This window comes from Lactuca saligna, chromosome 1, assembly GCF_052625555.1.
Source record: "Lactuca saligna cultivar CGN05327 chromosome 1, ASM5262555v1, whole genome shotgun sequence".
NCBI lineage: Eukaryota > Viridiplantae > Streptophyta > Magnoliopsida > Asterales > Asteraceae > Lactuca > Lactuca saligna.
In genome coordinates, this window is record NC_136417.1 from 69,744,311 (window position 1) to 69,772,098 (window position 27,788).

The following is a 27,788-nucleotide window of genomic DNA, read 5'->3' on the forward strand; positions in this document are numbered from 1 at the left end:
AATATTTATAGCTCTACCAGAATGATTATTTTGTTTTCACATGTTTTTTCTTAGTATATAGTGCCTAAAATTCTCCTATACTATTTTAACTTTTTGTTATGTTATAGAGTTCTTATGTACAGGTATAGTTGGTAAGCTTTAGTCTTGCTTCAACACTACCTTCACTCCCAAACACATGTTGGTCGTATCTTAAACCAATATAGTTGATCAAACTATATTGATCCCATATATGATTAAATAACTGCCCACATTTGAGTGCAGTGTCCAACATCTAAATACTTTTGAGTTGTTATGATTGTGATACTGTTCTTGTGTATATAAGTGTTAGTATACTTCTTGTCAAAATACTTAAATTTTTAAAAGTATACTTGTAGTCAGAGCTCTCATCCCAAATGTATTTATAGTTTATATATCTTTTATGGATTGATATATTGAGTTCACTATAAACAACGCTCAGATACCAATCTGTCACACCCCCAAACCAGACGGCGGAAACGTCAGGGGGGTGGATGACTTCATTTTTAGTATCACAACACATGCATTATAGTAATCAAAGTACAAACAATCATTTCATAAATAAGTATATTGACACCAAAATAGTTATAGCACTGTATATTGACACCAAAATAGTTATAGCAAAAGATAGAAGATATGACTCAAAACGGCTCCAACTTCTCAAAAGCTCGGGGAGTACTTGTTTACTGATTCCCTGAGTATACAAGTAATTTGAAAAGACAGTATCAACATAAAGTTGAGTGAGTGCATAATTATTTATGTTTGAAAGTATGTTTTCTATTATTTGAATATGTAAACTGTTCCAGAAAATCCTATATTTTCTGATGTATATGAAATGTAGTTTTAATCTTATAAAACCGTTCTGTTTGTAAACCCATTGTTCTGTATTTGTATTCCTTCATAAAACTGTAAAAGTGAGTGTGCCTGGCTCCACCAGTTGTTATTGTAAATTGTAATGTAATACTGTAAATTGTATCCTTGTGAACTAGTACTTTAAAAATGGACACATGTTTAGTTAATTATACACTAACGTATTGTTAATATCTTTTTAATGAGTTATTATAACCATACTATGACTAGATGGCCTGAAACAACGCTTTGAAGGCGTCAAAATTGTTAATAACAATTGTCACTCGTAGGCGTGTATGCCCGGGTGTAGCTAGCAGTCTGAGTGCGGGGTTGTCAATCCCAATATAGATTTATACACACTTGTTTCGATCCCCGACTGGAGATTCTTGTTATAATATCAGGACTTTAACTATGTTGTTTAAATAAATAAACAACCTAAATATTGTCTCATAAAAACCATATACACGTTACGTGTATAATGTAAACCCAATCATTCTGAAATAAATGATTGATAGTATGCTCCTTGTTTAGTATACTCTAAATGTACTTGAAAATTGTATACCCTTGTTTAGTTTTGAATCATACCCTTGTTCTAGTAAAATAGTCTAAACCCATGTTCTTGTAAAATAGCGTACTTTATTATACTTGACTCGTGAGTTAGTATTCTTGAATCATAAATTATACCTATTATAAAGTATATGTACTTTCTGTATTGATACTAACTATTCATGAATGCCACCCCTTGCTCGACATGTTACAAAGGCTATTGAAACTGAATGAAATAATATTTATATTTATATACATACATATATATATATATATATATATATATATATATATATATATATATATATATATATATATATATATATATAACTAAAATTTAAACGACATTCGGACAAATAACCAAAACCCTAAGTCCACATCCAAACAAGGAAAATGAAATAAAGTGAGATATCATTCCTAAGCCCTTTAATTCTTATATATATGTATATATATGCTTTCTGGGGAAAAATATAAGTTTATAAAATATTTTAAAGAGTTTAACATTTTGAAATACTTTTGATGACTTGATGTCATTTTAAAACAATTTGAAACCATTTGATTTGAAGACAATTGAAATCCATTTTTACGAGATGTTTTGAAACCATTTATTGATAACACAAAAGATTGTGTTAGACTTGTATTCCCCCCCCCCCCCCCCCCTAATACTCTAAAAACTATGAAAATACGGGGTACGAACTCACCTGTTAGAGGGTGGTTCAAATGATGATTTGACATAGGACGTTGACTTCAACAAGTGAAATCCCGTAGTAAAACAAGTCTTATATAGCAATTTGTATAGCATATATGCAACCATTTAGCTAAAATAATCATAAATTTTCACTAATTTGTAAGTATAACAAATGGAGTGTTAGAAGCTAATTTGGAGGCTGTAATGGGTTCACAGCCAGGAGGGTTCATGGCCCTGATAGTGTGCACGAACCTGTGTTCTTGATGAATAAAGAACACCTAACGATCCTAAGCAAGTTTCTAACAAGATTCAAAGGTTTTTAGTCGGGTATTCTTCCTGTTCTTCGCGTGTTCTTCGTGTAAACTAGTGAAATTACTGGGTTTTCAACCTAGTATAAGAAGATTGAAGGATGTTCTTGAAATGATAACATGATCAAGTAAAGATACCTGTTAGATCTTATGAAGAACTAGTGATTAACACTTGAATATGATGAGAAAGGATGGATTTAGCATGTTCTTGAGGAGAGAGGTTGTTCTTGGCTGATGATACTTGAGAGAAAAAGGTTGGAATTTCATTTAAAAGTGTAAGACTTATTTTTCGAGGTGATAGGATCAGTGAAATCATGGCCTCGTTCACGGTCCAGAGGCGCTTTGTGGTCGAGAACAAGATCCAAGATGATAAGACTTGTTTTCCAAGGTGATAGGATCAGACGTGTTTGCGGCCCAAGAAGGTTTGCGGCTCAAAGCCTGATCATGGTCGACGCCTGATCACGACCTCGTTCCCGGCTACGATAGTGTTTCCTGAAGGAAAAAAAAAGTTGAGAAGCTTCTCGGATTCAATTAATTCCCTTCTGAAACACCTAATATTCTTAGGGTTGACTTTACAAGTAGAAAATAACGGGATGTATCCCATGATTGAGTATGCGGTGCCTATATTCCAATCCAATTCCTAAGGTCAAGGCCCTCCTCCCCTTCACCTTACCTTTAATGGGCTTAATCATTTTTGGCCATTTTTGGCCCAAACATAATAATGGGACCTAAGGCCCAAAGGCCGAACTCATAACACTTAAGGCCCCCAACAAAAGTCCAAAAACCCTTTAGCCAAAAACAATGCTCTGGTGGCCTAAAATAAATCCCTAAACTCCTAGGGTCCAAGATTAAACCCAATACCAAAAGTCCCAAACATATGTATCCCATGATTGAGTATGCGGTGCGTACTCATCTTATACGCTAATCGTGCACACCTAAGGGCTTGTATGTGGTGCATACGAGCTTGTACGCCCAACGTACTCCCCCTATTTGGCCAAATTCACTTTCTAGCTCTTGATCGATTAAGAAATTAGCCCAAAACTCATATTTGACCACCTTGAGGTGGTTTATCACGTAAAGTTACCAATGTTACGTGCATGCATGGCTTAATGAGGCCCTAGAGCTCTGAAGAGCTTAATAAATGACTCAATACTTGCATGGGGGTCAGAAACACCATAAATTTGCACCTTTAAGCTTAAAGAATCGACCAATCATCTAGATCTACAAGATTTAGCATCTCAAATGATCTTAACCCATCAAGACCAACCAAAAAGGACCAAAAGGACCATGGCAAGCTAAAGGAGTAGATCTAAGAAAAGGATAAATAAGGTATGAACTTTATACCTTTAGAATATTCCTAAGATGATATAGATTCTGGATCTTGTAGCTCAACCACGTCCAAGGCTTGCTCACTAACTTCTTCTTCATGCAAATATTCCAAAAAGGGCCACTAATGTCACTTTCAAGTTCAAAGATCACTCCTAGTGGAAACTAGGGTTTTTAGGGACGTTTAAAAGCAACAGAGGCTGATAAGAGTGAGGTCCAAAATGTCATAAGTGAGCATAAATAGTGATGATGTCTGAAAATTAGGGTTTTAGCCTTTTGGCCATATACGCCACACATACTCATCATACACCCCAAGTACATGGCTCAGTTGTGCGCTCAATACACCCATGTACATTAAGTGTACATATATGTACGACCAACGTACGGAGGGCCTTCTTTGCATTTTAATTTATATCAAGGACTTATAAAGGAAATACCTGGGTTCGGATGTTACAAAGTTAGGAGACTAACCTGATACTGATGGCAAGTAAATCTCACACTCGAACTGTCTGAACTAGACTGCCCCTAATCAACGACATAATTAACCCTAATTAATATTTAATATACAAAAGCTCAACTCACAAGTCCAAATCCCACAACTAAGTTCTCTAAGGGAAAAAAGGTCATATTGCCCATCTTATGGTCCAAAACCCTAAATCTTGACCAAAAGTTAAAAGTCAACGAAAGTCAACTGACCAGCGTGTATGCTGGGTATACACTTCCTTACGCGGGACGCACAACATGACCAATGACCCATCGGAGACGGAACCGGCTACACGGTGCCTAGCTAATATTGCGCCTGACATACTCCTTCTGCTTTAACCTTCACCAACTTTCTGTCTTAATCATTTAATTCATCTAGCCCAACTTTATATCTGACCATCCTAAGGCATCTTAAACCATAAAGTCGTCAACTATAACCCTTTGCATGGCTAGGAGGGACCCAATGCAACAAACTTTAACTTAGAACACACTCTAAGCTACTATAATCATGCATGAGCCATAGGGAATGATCAAACAACCATTTTTATTGATCTACAAGTCCTAAAATGCATGAAAGTCCAACTAAAATTCCCTGGAGTGCTCCAAACTCATAAAGAGCCAATCTTGGGTACAAAAGCTCATAAAAATTCAACCATGTAGATCAAATAGAAAACTCATCAAGTTATAAACTTTATACGTGAAAAAGATACAAAAAGAGCAAAGGTTTCTGGATCTACAAGCTTGCAAGTAACCACTTCTTCTTCTCTAGTCCCCTTCTTCAATAATATGCACCAAAATCACGTAATAAGCTCCCAAACTTACACAAAAAACTTAAACTTGAAATTTGGGTTTGAGGAGGGAGTGGTCATTGATAAGGATGGTCCAACGGGGATATAATATTGTTTAAATAGGGAGGAACCCTTAAAATTAGGGTTGGGAGTCTGGGATAGTATGCCTGACATACCACACGTATGCCCAACATGTTAGGGATCATCTGTATTTTCCATATTGCACAACTATATTGCGCGTACCCTTAAGTACGGCCAACGTACGACCAAAAAGCAAGCCTTTTTCTTCAAGGGACCACTTTTGTAACTTTTAATAAAGTTAAGGGCAATAATAATAATACCAGATATTAGGATGTTACAAAGGATTACATGATATGTTTGTTGTTTGTGTCTTAGGAAAGATCGCAGAAGAGGAGCTCTCCTTTGGGTTACAAAAGAAGAACCCAACTAAGAAATCAAAGGTATGTTTTCTTTAGAGTTATACTAAGTTGCATAGACTAGTGAGTTTAGATCTTTTAGATTTCGAGTTTAGGTCAAATTTGTTTGTTGTTTTTGTTGTTCTATGTTTGATCTAATTAGGCTCTAAACCCTTCAATATACACATAATAAAGATTCTAAAAAAAATAAGAACATAAATAATTAATGTGGTTTACATGATCAAGATAAGTTTGCTACATCCATATGACAACTAGAGAGATTTTTAGATAATCATATTTATCAAATGCAAATATACATAATTTCAAGATTTTAACACAAAGTATTATGGATTACACATTCACCTTGTACATATGATAAGATTTTCAAGGATTTGATACATAAAATATTATACATGATCTGGACTATATTTGGATTTCATGAATATCACATCTTAGGATTAGAGTTCACCATAGGCCATGGTAATACACATTTGAATAACCTTTTTTTACATTACCAGACACGTTTACGGTACTCCCCAAGTGCCCAGAGTGGGAAAATGCTCCTGTATTGTGCAAAATGCAGAGTGCAATTCCTCATCCAAGCTCCAGTAATTTCCTGGGTAAATAGGCTAATGTTAAAGAAATATTTATAAAAACCTATATATATATATATATATATGTGTGTGTGTGTGTGTGTGTGTGTGTATGTGTGTATGTTCATTCGAAAATGAAAAATAGGTTGAGAATACAAAAATCCATCTAGTCCACACATATATTCATTGCCACTATACCATTTCTGCGTACCGCCATGACTAGAAGAAGTCATATTAATATGTGTTTAGAAAATTAAGTATATTCATATCTAAATATTAAGTACTAACACCACCACATCCTTTCTTCTTCTCCACCAAACCCAACACCAATAACTGCCACCTCCACCATATATATCACCACCATCAACAGTACCTCCACCACCACCACCACCTCCTCCTCCGCCTCTACTGCTACCACCACCTCTACGACTATAGTACACCACTACCATCACAACCACCATCTCCTCCACCAACAACCATAATCACATATGAATAATCACTTGTGAATAGACATATATGGATAATCATATATAAATACTTATATGTGAATATACTACATTATTTTCATATATTTAATCTTATAGTAATATATAAATATTACATCTCCCGTTGTGCCGATACGTTTAAACGAAAGATGAAGAAATGTGTGTTCTATATTCATTCTTACATTCTCAACATTTTTATTTTTAATTGAACCTCTCTCTCTCTCTCTCTCTCTCTCTATATATATATATATATATATATATATATATATATATATATATATATATATATATATATATATATATATATATAGACACACACACACTATATTTCAATCGTTGTTCAAAAATAATTTATTCAGTCAGAAATGGAAATAATACCCACCAATGAATCTCACTAGAAAGTGTTAGTTGAAATTGAAGTCTTGTGTTTTATTTTTCATGGGATTCACAAAAGTATAACTTTTAATGCTTTGAATCTTTTTAGGGATTACCTGTTGAGGAAAATCTCCGTTATCCATTTGAGCATTAATCAACAGTTTTGCTGCTTTATCTAAGGGTGTTATATCTCTCTCCACCTGTTGTATATAAACATGAAAAATCTATTAAACTTGATACATAAACCTTTAAAGCAACTTAGAGGTGGAAAATAACTAAGATTTGAGTAACACTATAAATCCCAAAAATAATTGGTTGGTTGGTTGGTTGTTTGTCTTGACTAATAGTCTTTTGTCACATGCTTTATTTCAATTAGAAGGGTTGTGAGATTTTAGTTAGAAACTTGTTAATTTTCTGTTAAGCAATGTTAGTTAAAATTGGTTATGATGTCATGTTCATATTAGTTAGCTTTATTATATATTCTGACTTCTGTAATCATTTTAGCAAGTTGATCAATGAAAATTTCTATAAATCTACTTTCTTCTTTCTCCAACTTGAACTACCAAATTTCTTCAATCCATATTTTGAAAATCATTAGTATTTAGTTTATTAAATAGGAAAATCTTCTTAAATAACCCTAAACTTTGGCCTTATTTAGAGGTTTTTTCTAAAGATTTCCATCTTAAATACGATTTTAAAAAAATAGAATTATGATGTAGTATTATAGCTTAGTATTTTAAAAGATCGTAGGCCACCATGGGCTAGTAGTGGTGACAACTTGGCATCAATCTTTTGAAAATGGAGTTAACTATTTTGAAACTCAAAGTGTATGTAGGTTTGTTACTAAAAAAAGATTGTAACTATAGTTTAAACCACCGTTAACGTGTTTTGTCCATTTGTATTAACTAACATTTCTTTGTTGGTTTGACCATCTATAACTAACATAAAACCCAAACAGACTAATTTTAAAAAATTCTCTCTAATTTCCGCCCCTAAATAAAAGCATGGGAAATAACCTGCCCACAGAACATAAGACCAAGCATAGCCCATGATGTTTGCACCAAATTTGTTCGGTTTCCATCCAATGGCGTATATACCTTGATGAACAATAGAAACAAAATGTTGAGAGAGATGAAGGTTTCACATTTCTATTTTAGTAATAGCTTGGTTTTCTTTTTTTGAATATATATGTTATCAACGTTATTTGTGAGCAAAGAGATAAAGCTCACCTCAGTAGAACAAGATAGGTGGCTTTCTCCCCAACCCCCCTCTTCATTCTGTTTGGAAAGTAAGAACTTGACACCTTTACATACTGCTTCGTTATTGTTGTATGTCTTTCCAGCAGCACTTAAAGCCCTTAAGGCAAAGAACGTTCCATATAAGAAGCATATTCCCCAGTAACCATACCTATCAATCCAAAAGAACAGTTAAAGAATGTCAACCAATGTTTTCTATATATTAGATACAATTATACATATATCTTTAATGTCATAGCTCAAATTAGTCACAAAAAATAGAATTCATACTACATCTTACCATGACCCATCGTGCCATTGTGTTTCCTCCAGATATCGTATTCCATTCGAAATTGAAAGTTCTATTTCTTTATTTCTGTGTTTTGGATGGACACGGTTGAACTCTACCAGAGCTACAATAATGCAAGCTGAGGGTTCTAGGTGCCTAATTCATCAAAAATACATATTAACATTCACTTTTGTTTATAAATACTTCTGTTACATTTTCTATTTGTTATTACTTTCGTTTCACTTATGTTTTGGCATATATTAGGCTCAAGTGATTGTAATTATATATAGATCACTATTGATAATATATGGTGCTAATGACTATGTTAGATATTTACTCTTTCTCGACAACTATATCTGCAAACATCTCTGAAGGGTTAAGAAGCTGTAGAAATGGTTTTGGAATCGGTGGCTCCCAAACAGCAAATCCCCCGCTTATCGGACTCTAAATGAAGAGAAAACACACAAAGGTAGCACCAATTATTTCATTTTTTGTGTTTGAAATAAAAACCATAAATATTTTTTCAAGCTAAAAAGGATAAATTATATTCATTTCTAAGACAAATGTATCATACTTGCAAGTAAAGAAGAAAATTCACTGCCTCGTATAGTCGGTCATTGTCAACTTTCTCACCAACAATTTCTTTCGGCATGTTTGATAGTAACAGTAGACACTACAACATATAATGAATGAAAATTATAAGATGTATATACAAATAAAAAAGATCTAATTTGATTTGGATGTACCATTAGCGCTTCAGCTGTACAATCAGAGACAGCCCATCCATGATCTTGATCAGAGAAGGCCCATGCTCCTTTAGTGATATGTCGATACATTCTAGTGAAATCTCCTGAAGGATTTTGCTTTATCTGCATATAGTGTGGTATAATGAGGAAAAGTATCAAAGTTTGAAAACAAAATAATCATACATGTATGCATATTGCTAAAAAAACTAACCTGAGATTCTCTTAAATAAAAGTGTGCTTTTTTTAGACAATCAGCGTATTCTTCGGTTATGTTACTAGCAATAATTGCTTGAGTTGCAAAAACACAATCCCACACTTGACTACCAAAACTATGCATTGTCATTCCATCTTCTGCAACCCATAAGTAATCTGGAACTCTTGCTAAGTGATATTTGAACTCATCACCATTTGGATTCTCTGCCCACCAGCACATCATTTGTAGACTCTACCCAAAACATAAGAAAATATTTGTTATGTTCATTAGGTAGAAGTTCATTCTATTATAATTTTCTTTGTTTCTTTACATCAACATTGTAGCTTACTTTTTCAATGCATCCTATGGTCATGTATCTAGTCTCTTCTGATTCATAGCGCATTAACTCAACAACTCTATCAAGCGATTTTCCTCGTAGTTTGGAAAATGGCCAATATTTAAGGACAGGCTCAGTAATGTAGTGAAGGGAATGCCACAAAACATCTTGAAGAAATGAATGTGGATGGTACAAGTCCTCCTGCAAAGATAAATATATACACTCTTCACTTACAAAAGATGATGCCAATTTTATGTTTAAGGTCTTAAGAAAAGGTACCAACCTTACAACAATTATTTCGTTGCTTATTCCAATTAATATGCTCAAAAGGGATGGGGTAGATTTCTTTTCGCAATGATGAAACAAGAGGTGTGATGGGTCCTTGGACTCTTTTCCCATATAAATATGACATAGGCATGTAGGTTGTCCGACAATAGCACCACATCTCAGCTGTATAAGTCATAAGGACAAATTAAAAGAGTTTGAAAAACGTATAAAAATTTTATTTTGTCTGAAGTGATTTCTAATTTTTTATGAAATCAAGGAAAGCGCATTGGAAATATTGGTTATAATTTTAAAAATGTATAGTTAATTACCAGGATGAAAAGGAAATGTCGATGGGATAATCCAGAATTCTGGTGGCAATGGGTTGCAACCCTCCCAATCATACACTCCCAGCACCTGTATATGTAAATACAAGAAAATAAACAAGAAGTATCAACAATCATGGGAAGAAGTGGGTAATAAGATTCCATAATTAAATCAAAGAACAATTATCAACATGTACAACGTTACTAGAAAGGTCATAAATATTCATCGTTTTTCATATTACAATAGGTCATTCAATTTCTTGCTTCCCATGCTTTCTTTTGTCTTGAGTTGGATTGAATTATAAATACCTTTTCATTTTCTCTCTCAAACATTTTTTTTTGTAAAACTCTACTTAAAGCACATATCATATTATTTATAGGGAACTAGTGACACTTTGTTATATAGATTAGATATTTACCGAAAGATAGAGCTTTCCCCATGAGGGAATGGAGGTTGCACTGCCATGGTCAAGTATCCACTTGCAACCTCGTTCCATTGCGCCATCTCCTCCGTTTTTCCCTTCTCCTAGTATACGTAGGGCTACATAGACCAATGTAGATCCAATCATCGTGCTTTTGCCTTCAATAAAAAAACCCCATCCTCCATCTTCATTCTACAGTTATGATGCAACTTGAATTATTTAATATAATATATTTTTTTTTTCTAAAACAAGAAACATAAATAGATCTAAAAATGTTTTGGGGGAAGTATAGAAGGAACTATGTGAATGTCTACGAAAATCTGAAGCAACAAATAACCCTACTATGTATATGTGTTGAAATAGAAACGACATGTTTTATTGTTAATTAATTAATTTGTTTGCCTCCATTTTCACTTGTTATTATGTTTCCACGATGATCCGCATAGCGAAATATTATATTTCCATGGAAAATTTCATAACTTACGTTCTTTTGACATATTTTGCTCAAGAGTTCTAAGGAAAATTGGAAGCTTTTGGAAAAAAGTTCTACACGTATCCAAGTAATTTAAAATCTAGGGCCTAAAAAGTAAAAATCTTTCCTAGAAAGTATAATTACGTAATAATTATATATATAAATTATATGATAGAGAGGTATAGAGAGGTATAATAAAAGTTTGTTGAATGTGTAAGAAAAGTTTATAATATTTAATAGTTGGAAGCATTAGCAATAGCTATATGTCCTTTCAACACATCGATAAAGAAAATATATATGTGTATGACACATTGCGAAGAATTGAGAGGTTTAAAGCCCACAATAAGTCATTTATAAATTCTTTGGTTGGATAGCCTATGGTTTCGTATAATCAGCCCACCATACACTTGTTGAAAATTTTTAAAATTCCTGGATCGGGTTTGGTGCATTACTTTCTTTGTTTCAGAGATCTAACGTGGTGGTGGTGTAGTGCTTATCACAAAAGATGAAATTCATCTGAAGTTGATTGTGGAGCCATAACTTTAGCAACTTTTAAAGTTACTTGGTTAGGGATATTGTTATAAAACGTTTCCATGATTAAACTTGTACAAAGAATATATGTTCTGATTGTTATAAAAGTCTATTGTTTTATTTTCAAATGAAGCAAATTTACATTCGACAACATTGCATCCAAGGGCATTGCCTATGTTATATTATCGTGGTCAAATATGTACGTTTTTAATTGTTGATTAGACTGCTTCAAAATTTCAAATATTATGAATTTAAATACATATGGGGTGGTGGGGGAGGAAGGGGTAGCTATCACTACAAGAATAACCACAATAGCGGCGACGGTCACTTTTAGTGGCGACAAATAAAAAAAGTGTTTTTTTTTTCGCAGCTAAAAGTGTGTCGCCGCTAAAGGCTTATGTTGGCGATCCGCGTCATTTCAATGTTATCTTTCGATTTAAGTGATGATCCAACGACTAGGAGGACATAGGGAATCCCACGTTATTTTCCCTCCGGTGAGTCGCCGCTAAAAAGCACCTGTTATCGCTAAAGGTGTCGCCGCTAAAAGCTTATGTTGGCGATCCGCATCATTTCAATCCCATCCATCGATTTAAGCATTGATCCAACGATGTAGAAAAGCTCGTGTTGTATTCCCTCTAGTGTGTTGCCACTAATGAGTAGGTGTCGCCGCTAAAGGCCGTCTACAATAAAACCCTCTTCGTCCTCACATTCTTTCCCGATCTTTTGTGCTTTACCTTCTTCTCCTTGCTTAGTGCTCACTATCGTCGAGTTCATTATATTGTCACCAAAATCTTTGCAATTTCACCCCTCTTCTCCATTTTCTCTTTTTCTTTTCATTTTCTCTTCTCCCTGCTAAATTTCTACCAATTATCATGGTTGCCGGAATTTGAGATTACCCTACCGTTCTCGCCGGAGTATACCGCCACCACTACTGTTGTCACCGGAATTTTGATTTTGTGGATATGTATTTTGTGTTAGTAGATGTGGATATGTAACTGTATGTGTATTTGTATGTATATGTGTATTTTGAATGCATTTAACATATGTATATCTGTTTTTGTATGTGTAATTCTATGTATAGGTGTATTTGTAAATGTATTTGTATGTGCATTTGTATGTGTATACATGGTTGTAGAACTCGTTACTCGGTACACGTTCGGCCGACTACCGAGTAGCGAGTATTCAGGAGTACTCGGGGAATACTCAGATTCGGTAATTCATTTAGAAATATTTTTAACGAACCTATATATGTCAAAATCATAAGTTAAATGTTAATTTGATATAAGAAAATTAGATACATGTGAATACACAAAAACTGAAATACACATAATGGTCTCACTTCGTGAATAATTACTAAAAATTTAAGATATATATGTAGTAATAATAACATGTGTGTTATGCAATAAATCGTTAAATATATTATACATATTAATCACCGAGTTGACCGGGTTTGACAACACTACTCAGTTCAGTAAGGGGCCGGTCAGGGAGTACTCGGGATTCTGCAACTCGCATCGGTAAGGGACCGAGTAGCGAGCACTCGGAGGAGTAATCGGCCAACTCGGCGAGTTTTACAACACTGTGTATATATGTATTTTGAATGCATTTAACATGTGTATATGTGTTTTTGTATGTGTAATTATATGTATATGTGCATTTTGTATGTTTATTATGAATGTGTATGTGTTTTTGTATGTATATTTGTATTTTGTATGTGTATTATGTATGTTTATGTGTATTTGTATGTATAGAAATACATATAAATAGCATCAACACTTTTAGTGACGATGGAGAGCATTAGCGGCAACGAACCTTTAGCGGCGACGGAAGGCAATAGCAACGACGAATGGAGCAATAGTGACGAACCAATAGCAGCGACCCTTTAGCGGCGGCGTATCACCGCGAATACTTTTAGTGGCGACATGTTGGACCTTTAGCGGTGATGCCCGTCGCCATTGATGATAGAAATTCTTATAGTGTTATACAGGAACCAATTTTTTTAGGACCCAATTATTTTTCAATTAATATATACACGGGTCCTTTTTTTCTAATTTGTACTGAGCATTAGAGAAGCATATTTAAATAACTGCTTCTTACTAAGTTGGGTTACTTGTTTCATTTAATTTGTACCCGTCATTAGCGACACGTATTCAACTTTATGAACAATCTTTCACTTTTGACCATCAACTTACTATCCATTGACAAAAAAGACTTCAAAATCCCAAACATGATATATAGATGGTTTATTTAGATTTGATATATGGCTTACCTGATGATTGTAGAAATATCGTATCATCTCTTTGTGGTGTTCTTCATTCAAGATTGTATTAATGGTACCACTTATGTATAAAGCAATTAACTGCAACAAAAAAAAAAGTACAATTACAAGCTTAAGAAGATTGGTGAAAGAAACATAACCATATATGTAAAATGCATAATAATATAATGGATGAGCATTCCTTATTGTAGTTTCATGGTGGAAAAATCAAGGTCAAGATATCATTTTTATAAAATGAAATCAATCACGTATATAGGCCTCAACTCACGTTTGAAATCAAAATTCTACTTGGAAAGAATAAATCACAATGCATTTGCATAATTTGGTGAAGTAAATAGCATTTTCAGGTTTACAAATCCAATTGTAAATAACAGAAAATAACTAATTGAAAAATGAATTTTATTTCTACTCAATATACTCACAAGTGGTGGAGTGAAGAACAAGGGGCCCGCACTTTCAGCAGGCCAGTGACCATCTTTTGCTTGGATTGCACGGTTTAATCGGACTGCTTTCTTCACTGCAGTTGTCACGGCTTCAAAAGTGACTTCTTCATCATCACTTAGTCTTATTGGAGCTATATCCATAAGGTCAATTTGATTTTCCTTCATAAGCTATTCATATTATAACGACATTATCAGGTTTAAATATTAACATGAAAATTAAGCCTCGATTTATAAATGATCCCTGAGAGAATTTATCATGCATTAAATCAACAATAACTTTGTTTATACATCAAACTAATTATTAAATATCATAAGTAGTTTTCATAAAGATTTGTAACACATGTATTTTCGACACTAATTAATTACAAAATCAGCAACTTTCATAACAATGTGTTTCATGTAGCAACAAGTGTGGGTAACTACTTGTGAAATGTTATGAGGAAAGGTTTGGATTTAGCTCTATCCAAGAGAAGACTAGCACATCCAACGCTTCAAATAATAGATATGTCGCCATAGTTTGATGTATAATCTAGATCATGTCGTTTTATTTAGTTCTCTATTTGTAATAACCTCCCTTTTATATTTTTCTTAAACAGTAATGGATTAAAAAGCAAGCCAATAGTCTTAGCCAAACCCTCTGGGAAACAAATTTTAAACAATTACGTCTCGATGAGAAGAAAAAAAATTAATTACCCAAATCAATTCTTGAGCTTTTCTCTAAATGCAAATCCAAAATAAGTCTCTCACAATTTTCCCTAACCAAGTGGCCCGGATTCAATCTCTCGTTTTCAAACGAGTGATTGAATCCGGACCAGAGCGTTTTAACGGAAAATTCGAAATAAGTGGTCCGGATTCAATATCTCGTTTTCAGTTGAACATATATATTCCCAAAAAGGAATATCAACCATGAAGACCCAACCTACTTGTAAGAAATTAAAAGGGAAAATGACTTAAAAGCCCAACGAAGTTTCCAAACTGTTCAAAAAACCCCAATCATGTTTTGTCTGTTCAAAAAAACCCAACAAACTTAACATTTTGTCTAAAAAGCCCAATTAAGTTACACTTTTTTTAAAGTCAAATAAGAGAAACAAATGACATGGCTTATTACCGTATCGATAAAATGACTTGTTAGACCAACGAAGTTTCCAAAACGTTTAAAAAACTTCAATCATGTTTTGACTGTTCAAAAAAAAACCCAACGAACTTAAACAAAACAAAATTGGAATTTTCTGAATGGTTTAGAACTTTGTTGGACTTTTTAGAAAAAATGTTAAGTTCGTTGGGTTTTTTTGAACAGACAAAACATAATTTGGGTTTTTTAAATGGTTTGAAAATTTCGTTGGGCTTTTAAATCATTTTCCCAAATTAAAACATATTCTTATTAATATATGTTATTAAATTCACGTGAAGTATTAACGATAGTACAATGGAAACAAACTGGCATAATTAATGTAATCATAAGAAAGAATGTTTATGATTAAATTTAAAGAACATATAAATAATAATAATATTTTCATAAAACACATGGTGTATTAGGTATTCATAATGCATTAAATTTTTTACACTTTACTGGCCATTAAACTATCTATTGAACATCATGGCTTCCAAAATGATGGAAGTTTAATTCATTGAATGTTAGTTAGATATCTCACCTCATTAAACTCTCAAATTGGATTATGAATTTTAGATGCTTTTATACTTATTACCCTGCATATATATGTGATATACTATATATATAAATAATAAATAAACACATTTTTGTTGAAAATCATGGTGCTTAGTACCTGCATTCGCATTAGGAGATCACCACAAGCATGTTGTCTTCCATTTTTTCGATTATCTTTGAATTTCTGTCGAATCTTTTCAATCTCTTCTTTCTCTTTTGGCGTGCCAACATCAGCATTAAACTCCCAAAATTGTCTACCAACAAAGTTGTTAGTACTAAACAAAAAGGGTCCATCCCCTTCGGCTATCTTTAACTCCCACATCCTCCTCTTCTCTTGGTCACCTCTTCTAGTGGGTTTAATAATCTAATTTTATAAAAACATGTGTAAGGAAAACCATATTATGATCATATCCATAAACACAAACAAACACACAATAATGGAGATATGGAGAAAATAAGTAACAAATGATTGAATGTAGTTCACACGTTAGACGAATTAAAAAGATATTTTATTAATCTTAATTAAACATCAATACATTTTTTCTGCTGTTCACCCTAGGTTTACCGGGGGCGTGCGCGAATACACACATATATATAATCAATAATCCTTATCTACCGATATACTCGATAAGTATATGGATATATGATGTCTAATTAATAAAATGTTGAATAAATATATGAATGACAAATAAATGATTTATATTTAAAAACAACGTTCTTTTGAAATATGTAGCATTCTGCATTCATTCATTCAATATATTGAATAAATTAATGAAAACTAGGATTCTGATAATAGAAACTCAGTGTCACGTATGACATATTACAACCTTTTTAATTTTTTATCTACCATCTTTTTAAACATATTTTAATACCGAATTGCTGTTTCTTTTATTTAAAAAGTTATCACAACTTCAATGTTTGCTGACTTTTTTTGGGTATATTTAGATAGGAATTACTTGAATTTTGGCAGGAGTATTTACTTTTAGATATCGATGTCAGTAATTTTAATACATCTAGTTATGGTTTTATTTGCGTTGTATGTCAAATCCATCAAGATCCATCATACAAAAGATAAATTGTGGAATAATAATAATATTCTAAACATATAAAGTTTAAACTTTTAACGTTTTTTTTCCATTACACCAATGAGTAAGTTAACTTTGAATTATATTTTAGTTAATGCTCCTCTACACACCAAATACCCGGCCCACCCATTTTATTCACAAGGGCACGTCAGCTGAAAGGTGAGCTCAGAGTTGCTCTTTCATTTATAATTATTATAAACATAAAAATGATAAGTATTGCAAATATCTAAAAATTAAAATAGAGGTTCCTTAAAGCATCAGTTGAAATGGACCCATCATTGTTGAGATTTCTTGTAGAATTATATGATTTTGTCTCTTTGAACATCACTGTCTTATATATCTTGACATTAGTCAAACGCTAGTGCATATTATAAACAAGGAACACATTACTAATTCAATTAAATAATATTTCATATGGATTATTATTTGTTAAACTTACTTTTCATTGTCAGCATGGAGTTGAGCCAAATTCTAATTTCATAGATTTTACTAAATTCAGAAAGACACCAAACAAATAATTTCCTATAACAAAATAGAAGACAATACCAACTCATGTTTATTTGCCCCAAAAAGTACGTAATGACAAAATAACAAACTTCCAATGATTTTTATACGAAAGTACAATATATTAGTTTTGCAAATATTCATGATGTATAATGAAGCTTAAGCATTATAATATGAACGTATTATTGATGTATGTGACCCTAATTAAGAGCATTATAGTTCAAAGTCTTATATAGAGTATTATGGTACTCTTTATAGAAAACTTTTTAAGTTACAGTTTCTTGAAACCATATGCATCATTAATCTTATCATCCTGCTTAAACTTCAGTATATATCATTAATATATTGACAAAACTATGATATCATACTTTCGTATGAAAATCATTGGACACTTGTTCTTTTTTTAAATATTGTCTATGGAAATTTGAACATACATCTAGCAAACGTGCTTTGGGTTATCCTTTAAATAAAAAAACATCATTTTGTATATAATTTCAAACCATGGGAAGTACGTGTTGAAGGAAATATGAAGTTAGTGGTATACGAGTATACCATAAAACTAAAACCATACAAAAGAATCGGGAAAATGCTGAAAATTTGAAACTAAATAACTAAATCATTTTGAAAAACCAACGGTTGGATTTTGGTTCCATTATACAGTAAACAAAAACCGCACAAAAAATCGGGAAAAAAAATGAAATTTTGAAACTGAAAAACCAATCATTTTGAATAACCAACGGCAACGGTTTGATTTTATAGGGCTGATAAAATTGTACCATGGAAAACCAACCAACATCTTACCAACCGAACCAAGAAACTTGGTAACCAATATATTTGGTTGCCAACATGTTTGGTTGGTAGTACGTACCAATTGATCAATGTTGGTACGGTAATGGTGCAAAAATTGGAAAACCATGGTAATACCGTGTGTGTGTGTGTGTGTGTGTGTATATATATATATATATATATATATATATATATATATATATATAACTGTTAATTGTATTTAGTGTTTACTGTTTTAATAACATTATATTAGTCATTTGGTCGTATTGGTCAATAGTAATTACCACATTAAATCAAAATATTAAAACGTTACGTTAGCGTTATTTTAGTAGAATTCTTTTGTAAACTAAAAAAACTACGTAACTAATTTCTATACTACGCATCAAAATCCCGATGTCTTTGCTTATTTTTAAATCTTATAATAGAAAATTAAAAGAAGTTGGTATATACCATTACCAATTTGTACCAACTAAACTTGTTGGTAGCCAAATAAATTAGTACCAAGTATACTTGGTACGGTACCGGTAGCAATTTTTTTATACCAATTATAGTTGGTACAGTATACGGTTTACAGAAAAATAAATTGGTACCTCCACCCCTAGGATTTTGATTGTAAAAAAAAATTCTTTAGATTAAGTTTGGTTTTATATATATAGAAACCAGAAATCCAAAAGAAACTGAAAAAGAAAAACAAAGCCTGAAAAAACGATGGTTTTTGGTTTTTGGTATTTTCGAAGTCAAAATCAGAAAGTTTGGATCTAGTTTGGGTTTTAGTAAGAAAAAAAATCATTCTAAATTACCAGATTTTTGTATTATAGAAAAGAAAATATTATGAAATAATAAATGAAAGATATTTATTCATTTAAGGCATAGTATTATTGTTCATGCTGAAGTGTTGTTGTCAAATCAATAATCATTATAGGTTACTAACATCATATTATATTAATGAACATCATCATACTTGTTATATTTAATCGATGTGCATGTAAAAATGGAACACATAAACATCAAAATAAAATATTTATTGTGGAATGATCATTATACCTCTCTTGTGATATTTTCTTGGCGAGGATAGCTTGAAGACTTTAACTTCCCCCTCTACTAGCTTCTCGTTTTCATGAATATGAATACTTTTGGTGTGAGTAGTTTATAGGAATTGGTTCTATTTATAGGCACACATATCAAGTTTTCCCCAAAATGTCCAATTTGATGTTGTTAAATGTAGATAGAAGTAAGATATAGTGACACTCCAACTACAAACTGCATACGTGTTAATTATCTTTTTCTTCTGACACTTATTATTCGATAGTTTATAAACGTTGGGCTATTTATAGAGGCACACGTGAAGTTTGTTAGGTCTATTTATAGGCACCCTTGAAGTTTCATGCAATTAGTAATGAGCAAATGGACACCGGACCGATCCTGCACCACATGGAGCGGTTCTCGGCTCTAGTTTAAAAGGTTAATCGATTCTCGGTAAAAACACAAAACAATATTCAACCAAACTAACGCTTTTATTCTATTAGCTAGAAAAATTCGGTACCTATAAACTCTAATAATTGTCGTCAATATATTCAAGACCCGAACGCATACATATATAGATCAAGAAGACTTATTGGATTACAATTCCTATTCTATCATATGTACGACAGAAGAAGGAAAATTTCCATATATCACGTATCTAGGGCAGCACTCCAAAACACAATTGGGTTGACCCGCGGCTTAAACCCATGGCAGAACAACCAATTCGCCAACAATCACCCCTGAATGGTTAAAACGGCAACTCCCACACACCGAGTAACGATCTCATTTCACCGAACCTTACACACGCTAAGACCTTCGTAAGGGGATCCGCCACATGTTTGACTTCACCTTGCTCGTTTTCCACACGCTCTCGAATGAAATGGAAGCGAGTGTGAATGTGTTTGCTCCTCTCGTGAAGCATCGGATTTTTAGAGAACATGATTGCCTACTTGTTGTCTATACTAATCAACATTTTTTTGCTTCTCTAATCTGGTTAACTCTTGGAGCAACTCCCTTAGCCAAACAGCTGCCAAAGTAGTTGCCATGAATTCGGCTTCACATGAAGATAAAGCCACTGTATCTTGCTTTTGCGAGCACCACGTGATAGGGGATTTACCAAGAAAGAAAATATGACCATGCTAGTAGTACTCCGACCATCATCCGCGTCTACATTATGACTACTATCGCTATAACCCAGAAGTTTCAACTCACCACATCTCTAGTATCTAATTCCAAGCGAAATTGTATCGTAAAGGTAGCGAAGAATTTGTTTGATCGCGTGCACATGAGATTCTCTTGAACTTTGCGTATAATGACTTACTACCCCGACCGAGTAAGATAAGTTTGGATGAGTGTGAAGGAGGTAGCGTAAGCATCCTACTACCCTCCGATAATATGTGGCTTCAACTTCTGGTTCATTCTTTGGCTTTCGATAAGTTTAGTCCTGGATCAATTGGACATTGTGTAGCATTACAATCTTCCATGCCCGCCTCTTTCAAGATCTTCGTAGCATAACTCTCTTGCTTTATAGTAACACAATCTTTTTCTTTGAAGACATAATAATTTTGAATTTGCTTGTTATTTCATGACACGTTCCCGTTACGAATAAGTCTTCTACGTACACGACCACAATGATATATTCGCCTTTTGAAACCATTTTATAAACTCTCGTTTCTTGCAAACATCGTTTAAAACTCATTCCTTGTAAGATGCCATCAAGTTTTATGTTCTACGCCCTTGGTGCTTGATGTAACCCATACAAGGCTTTTGCTAACTTGTAAAATTTTCCTCTTTCTCCTGCCTTTTTAAAACCCTCGGGTTGACTTATAGACACTTCTTCTTTCAATTCACCGTGTAAGAAGGCCGTCTTCAAATCTAAGTGCTAAATCTTTCATCCTTTCCCGGCTGCGAGAGCAATCAGTAAACGTATCGAGCTACCGGTGCAAAGACTTCATCAAAATCAATGTCGTGTTCTTGTACATAGCCTTTTGCTACGAGTCACGCTTTGCACCTTGAAATACATCCGTCCACATTTCTTTTGATTTTATATAACCACTTTAATCCGATGGGTTTGACATTCATGGGTAGAGGCTGTAGCTTCTAGTTCTGTTTTTTTCAATTGACTCGATCTTGCCTTTCATCGCCTTAAGCCATTTGGGTTTCACAATGGCATCTTTATAATTCCTCTGCTCCTCGTTAAATGTTAACATTAATCCATACATATTTACCTCATAATTGTTTAAACGAATAGGCAAAACGGAGACACGATTGGTATGACGTACCGGGGTTGGATTTATGTTGTTCTCGAGGTTGCTAATGTCGGAATCGATCATCAAAATCAATGTTCGTTCAAGTGTGGTTTGTGCATCGTAATGGTGGGCTGCCCATTCTCGTTTACTGTTGTGTTTTCCTGATCTAGCCCAGTTGTGGTGGGCCAGTTAATTTCGAATGTTCCAGCAGATTTTCCTTTTGATGCTCCCTGTTCTTAGTATTTTTCATGCCAATTCCACATCCCTTTTTCATCATATATCACACTAGGTGTGAGACCCGTGTATTACACAGGTTGATTTAAAAAAATATTAAACATTAAATTAAAGTGTAAACGGAAAATATTTTTTAATGTACAACTTTAAAATAAAAAACGTATTTATTGCAATTTAATATCATATATATATATATATATATATATATATATATATATATATATATATATATATATGTATATATATGATATTTAATACTTTACATATATAAGTATATAACTTTAATTTTAAAAATTGAAAGAAATCAAAATTTGACAAGTGGATCATATTTATTTCAAAAATACCACAAAATGACAAGTATCAAAACTCATAAAGAGATTAACATGTGGCAAAAAAACTTTCATTTATTAAGGAGGATATGCACTTATTATTATTTTATTTTCTGCCGGATTTAAAAGCGGGCGCCTCCCAAGCCCAATTCGCTTCCAAAATAACCTAATGGTCTTCATCTATCATCTAGCTTCGTTAGGTGTTTCGAAACAATCCTTTCGCACACGACACATCCGAACACCTTCAAGTCTTAAAGATTCGGTAGCATGTCGAACGAGTTCACCCCAAAATTGATTTAGAACATTTTTTGCTTTCATTAGACATCGTGTCATCTCGATTAGCATCCGATTTCATCGTTTTACTATGTCGTTTTGTTGGGGTGAGTACGGAGCCTTTAACATTCTAGCAACACCTTCTCCGCTCCAAAAAAACGATTAAAATCGTTTCATGTAAATTCACTGCCTCTATCCGAGTGAAATGTCTTTATCTCTTTGCCAGTTCGAGTTTAGATTGACTTTTTAAATCCTTCTATTGCATACGCCGTGTTCTTCTTGTGCTTCAACAAAAAAGACCACATGAAGCCAAAAAAGTCATCGATAAGAACTAATGTGTAAATATTATCGGCTTAAGTGGGAGGATCAATAGGTCTGTAAATATCTCTATGTAACTTCTCGAGAATATTTTTTGTAAAATCCCAAAAATCAAGGGTAAAAAATTCATTTTTATTATAATCAAAACTCCAGTGTAACTTTATCCAAACATTTAAAAGCATTTCAATTAAAACATTTATCAAAGTTCATTCCCAAAGATCACATATTGCGGAAAACACGGGTATATGTGTTGCGATCAAGTCAGGCCCCTTGCTAACGAACCAGAAGTGCCTGAAACCAGCACCACAAACTATAAAAACAAAGCTTAGTGAGCTCCCCAAATACCACATACCATACATATCAAACGAACCATACATGTCACACATAATCATGAGACATACATGTCATACATATATCATAATCAATAGGAGCATTATGTGTCAACCATAGTCTTGCCATTATGCCACGATCCGCCTCGTGGTCTTCCTTGTCAGGTCGGGGGCCAAAACCCTGGGTCTTACAGACAAGTGCCAGGAGCCACCTCATGGTCTTCCATGCAAGCATCACAAAGACAACTAGCATATAATCTACCATCACTAATTAATTAACTGCCAGAGTTCAGACCCTATCTAGTACACCCGACGTACCACACGTACCCCCAACGTACTAGTAGATCATCTGCGTTTTCCATATTGCACGAGTATGTTGCACGTACCCTCAAGTACACCCAGCGTAGAACCAAAACGCAGGCCTTTTTCATCAAGATACCAATTATGCAACTTTTAATAAAGTTAACGGCAATACAAATATTAATACATGATATTGGGATGTTACATAGGATTACTTGGATCTGTTTCTTGTCTATGTCTTGGGAAAGATCACAGAAGAGGAACTCTCCTTTGGGTTACAAAAGAAGAAACCAACTAAGAAATCAAAGGCAAGCTTCCTTCAGAGTTCTACTAAGTTGCATAGACTAGTGACTTTAGATCTTTCAGATTTTGAGTTTAAGTCACATTTGTCTATTGTTTCCACTGTCGTATGTTTGATCTAATTAGTCTTGGAACCTTTCAATATACACATAATAAATATTCTAAACAAAATAAGAACATAAATAATTAATGTGGTTTACACTGTCAAAATAATTGTGCTACATCCATATAACAACTAGAGAGATTTTTAGATAATCATATTTATCAAACGCAAACATACATATTTCAAGAGTTCGACACAAAGTATTATGGATTACACATTCACCTTGTACATATGATAAGACTTTTAAGGATTTGATACATAAAATTTTATACATGATTTGGACTGTATTTGGACTTCATGAATATCACATCTTAGGATTAGAATTCACCATAGGCCATGGTAACACACATTTGAATAACCTTTTACACTACCAAACACGTTTACGGTACTCCCCAAGTGCCCAACTGTTAGCTACAGAGGGAAAATGCACATCGACGGATGTCTACGGTTAATACTATTCGGCAAGTTACTCTGACGTGTTTATCCTAGTACCAAAGGATAATACTTACTTGTTTATATAATGTTTCCCTTTTACTTTTACTTTGTGACACATTCACATAAACGATAAAGTAGACTATATTTTGATAATAATAGTTACACATGGGAAAATTACATACTTTTACAAGAAACAAACATACAAAACAGTCGGGTCTTGGTAGAAGACTACATTTTATACTAGTAGGAAATATAGGATTTCCTAGGGTTTTCACACTTATACGAACTGTATCATCAAACATTTACAAGTCTTTTTCTTACAGTTTTACAAATCAAAGACATTAAAATACTTATGAATTCACCAGCTTAAATGTTGATCTATGCTTTCAAAATAACTTGTATTCTTAGGTCATCAGTAGACAGGTACCGGTGACAGGTTTTTGAGAAGACAGAACACAGACAAGACTCGTCCTTTATCATTCATTTTTGTTGTCTATTTCATTACATAGAACACACATGTATTAAAATTATATATTTAATGCAATAGATGGTGTTTGTTTGCTTATTTACTATTACTGTGTTGTGATACTATAAATGACGTCCTCCGCCCCAGAGCGTTTCCGTTGTTCTCGGTTTTGGGGTGTGACACCCAAGCTCAAGCTTAATATTATGCTTGTTTATTAAACGCGCTCGAGTCTGAGCCTATGTCACTAAGTTCGATTAGGCTTGCGAAGCTAAACGAGCATTTATATAATATAATTTATTATTATTATTACATATTTAAATCAAAACATATTTGGAGAATTAGAGATTTAGGGAATTAGTAAACGAGCTTCTTAACGAGTTTGAGCCCGAGCCCAACTTGTATAATTATTTACGTGCTCAAGCGGAGCTCAGTACAAGAAAGCTCGTATAACTTAAACGAGTTCGAGTAGAGCCTGACCAGGCTCGAGTTTGGCTCAGCTCGTTTACACCCCTAATTGAGCCTAACTACAAGACCTACATTTGGTTTTGCCAATTATTTTGTATGGTGATCTGTGACCCACGAACGCGATTATGACTCACGAACTTGAATACAACTGACGAAACCACAAAGTCGTAGTTAAACGGATTACGCTAGTCGTGTACAGATTTAGCTTATATGGGTTACGGTTGTGCAAGACACCAGAAATATTTATATGGTTTGCGTCCTTCTCACTTGCCAATATCACCCCTATATGAGTATGTGTTTTTATCGAGAACATGATGTCTTATATATAAAGATGATACAAAGCAAACGGAATCAACAAATATAAGCATCAGTTTTTATCTAAATTCCGTTACATGCTAAGCTAATACACACCGTTAATATATGGAAAGTATATCGTCTAACAAAATGTTGAATAGATATATGAATAACAAAAGAAAAATTGTTAATATTTTAAAACAAGCTATCGAACTTTGTAAAATTGATATTGTATATATTAAATAGAAAATATTTTATGATTATTATATATTATATAGTTAATATCTCTTGAGGTTTTTGTTCCATTGTTTTCGAAATATGTCAAATCAATCATAATTATAATTATTATATATCATATAGTTATTATCTATAAATGTATTATGAATACAGTTACCCATATTAATACTTAACATATTGATGATAGTAATTTTTACCAAAAGGTTTCTAACCAGCAGTATCCAGTGTTATCTTTTATCTTTAAGGTAGAGGTTTCAAGTCTTGTTGTGGACATATAGTTGATTTAAGGTCATTTATCGTTTCAAATAATAATAATGATAATAAATAACACTATCATTTAGTTTTTTAGTTTATTATTATTGTTGTTGAATTAATTATTAATAAATTACAGACAATTTAATAATTGATCCATTTGGTTTGCAAAATATTTTGGTTTCAGGATTTTCAAGGAAAACATCATGCCACCGGTTCCTATGGTTTGTAAAATTACTTGAAAGGTGCTCCTGCCGTTAAATTTTTTTGTTAGATTTTAATGAAAAAGATTATTTTATTCTTGTACTAAATTTACAATATACTACAAATCTCAAGTACCATTTGTGTAACTTTGTAATTATGAAATATATATATATATATATATATATATATATATATATATATATATATATATATATATATATATATATATATATATATATATATATATATATATATATATATATATATATATAGGGAAAAGTGAATATGTAGCTGTCATGTATCTAATATTAGGTGTAGAACCATTAAAATTGACTTCATTTTTATTAAAAAAAAAAAACACAATTTTTTTATTGTTAGATTCTTCCTATTACTGTTGAGTTCATATTATTTCTGATTTCATAATTTAATCACAACATCTATATATTTCAAATATGTTGTTTATATTAGACCTCTAGTAGCCTTCATAACTTTCTTTGACACCTACCATATGTATACTTGAATGGTTCTTTTTGATATGTTATGAAAAGAAGTTTATTGAGTTTTTAATGAACAATTTCAATCTTTCACTATAGGTTTCTATATTAAATTTGAATATGAAGGCTCATAAGTACCAGATAATATATGCTTATACATGGTTTGTAGTGCAAAATTAAATATTTTAAACTCCATAAAAATATGTACAAACCCTATAATCTTATCTAATATAGGATAGAAGACAGACGGTAGAGAGATTTGATTGTATTTTGTTAAAACGATGTGATTTTTTTATGGTTCTATACCTAATATTAGGTACATAGCAGTCACATATTCCCTAAGCCCATATATATATATATATATATATATATATATATATATATATATATATATATATATATATAGAGAGAGAGAGAGAGAGAGAGAGAGAGATAGATAGAGAGAGATCACCTTTTTTAATCTTTTTAGACATTTTGTTTTCTATTTCTATTTTACAATTTTTATTATTTATAGTTTTTTAATGTATTTATGTATTTTGATTCAAGTAAAAAAAAACTTAAATATGATAACCATGTCAAAATCATTTTTTCTTCAATTATTCTTACTTTTGAGTTGGAGTGTTAATGTTTTTTTTTTTATGTTGTTACGGTTCATGCTTTTATTTATTTCTATTCAAGTAATGAAAAATAAAAAAATAAAAATTTAAACACCAAAATTATAATATACCTTAATATTATAAATATATACAATAGGTAACCTTTTCGTTTGTGGGTAAAGTTACTCTAGCTAAAAGTTCATCACCATGTATAAGTATATGTATAAGTATGGCAATGCATAAATTACATATTTAACACTTTTATTTTATATAATACGTCACTTACAACCCTCTATTTTGTAAATGTTACTTTCATCCCTCCAACTTTTTCTAATTTGTTAGTACATTTTATACCTTTTAACTTTGAACTCTATAAAATATCATTATTGACACTTGCATTTTCTAAACTTTCGTGTTTATCCCATATATATATATATA

The 27,788-nt window shown here is 32.7% G+C and overlaps 1 protein-coding gene across 1 annotated transcript; it reads right to left on the reverse strand.

Moving 5' to 3' along the window:
* Positions 1-5,700: 5,700 nt before the first annotated feature.
* LOC145039458 (dammarenediol II synthase-like) lies at positions 5,701-19,610 on the reverse strand. Its single transcript, XM_078987518.1, has 17 exons — positions 19,494-19,610; positions 16,193-16,438; positions 14,388-14,576; positions 13,957-14,046; positions 10,682-10,876; positions 10,269-10,353; positions 9,956-10,122; positions 9,685-9,873; positions 9,354-9,587; positions 9,143-9,265; positions 8,971-9,069; positions 8,734-8,840; positions 8,409-8,552; positions 8,102-8,279; positions 7,889-7,969; positions 6,989-7,072; positions 5,701-6,035 (listed from the first exon to the last, which is right to left on the reverse strand). The coding sequence occupies exons 2-17, from the start codon at positions 16,394-16,396 to the stop codon at positions 5,931-5,933; spliced, it is 2,274 nt and encodes a 757-aa protein (XP_078843644.1). The 5' UTR covers positions 16,397-16,438; positions 19,494-19,610; the 3' UTR covers positions 5,701-5,930.
* Between the last annotated feature and the right edge of the window lie 8,178 nt (positions 19,611-27,788).

Coding starts and splice junctions, on each gene's coding strand:
- LOC145039458 (XM_078987518.1), bottom strand. CDS start 16,396: ATGTGGGAGTTAAAGATAGCCGAAGGGGATGGACCCTTTTTGTTTAGT. Junction 10,877..13,956: donor GATATTTCTACAATCATCAG/GTAAGCCATATA, acceptor TCATAACTGTAG/AATGAAGATGGAGGATGGGG. Junction 8,280..8,408: donor CAATGGCACGATGGGTCATG/GTAAGATGTAGT, acceptor TTGGATTGATAG/GTATGGTTACTGGGGAATAT.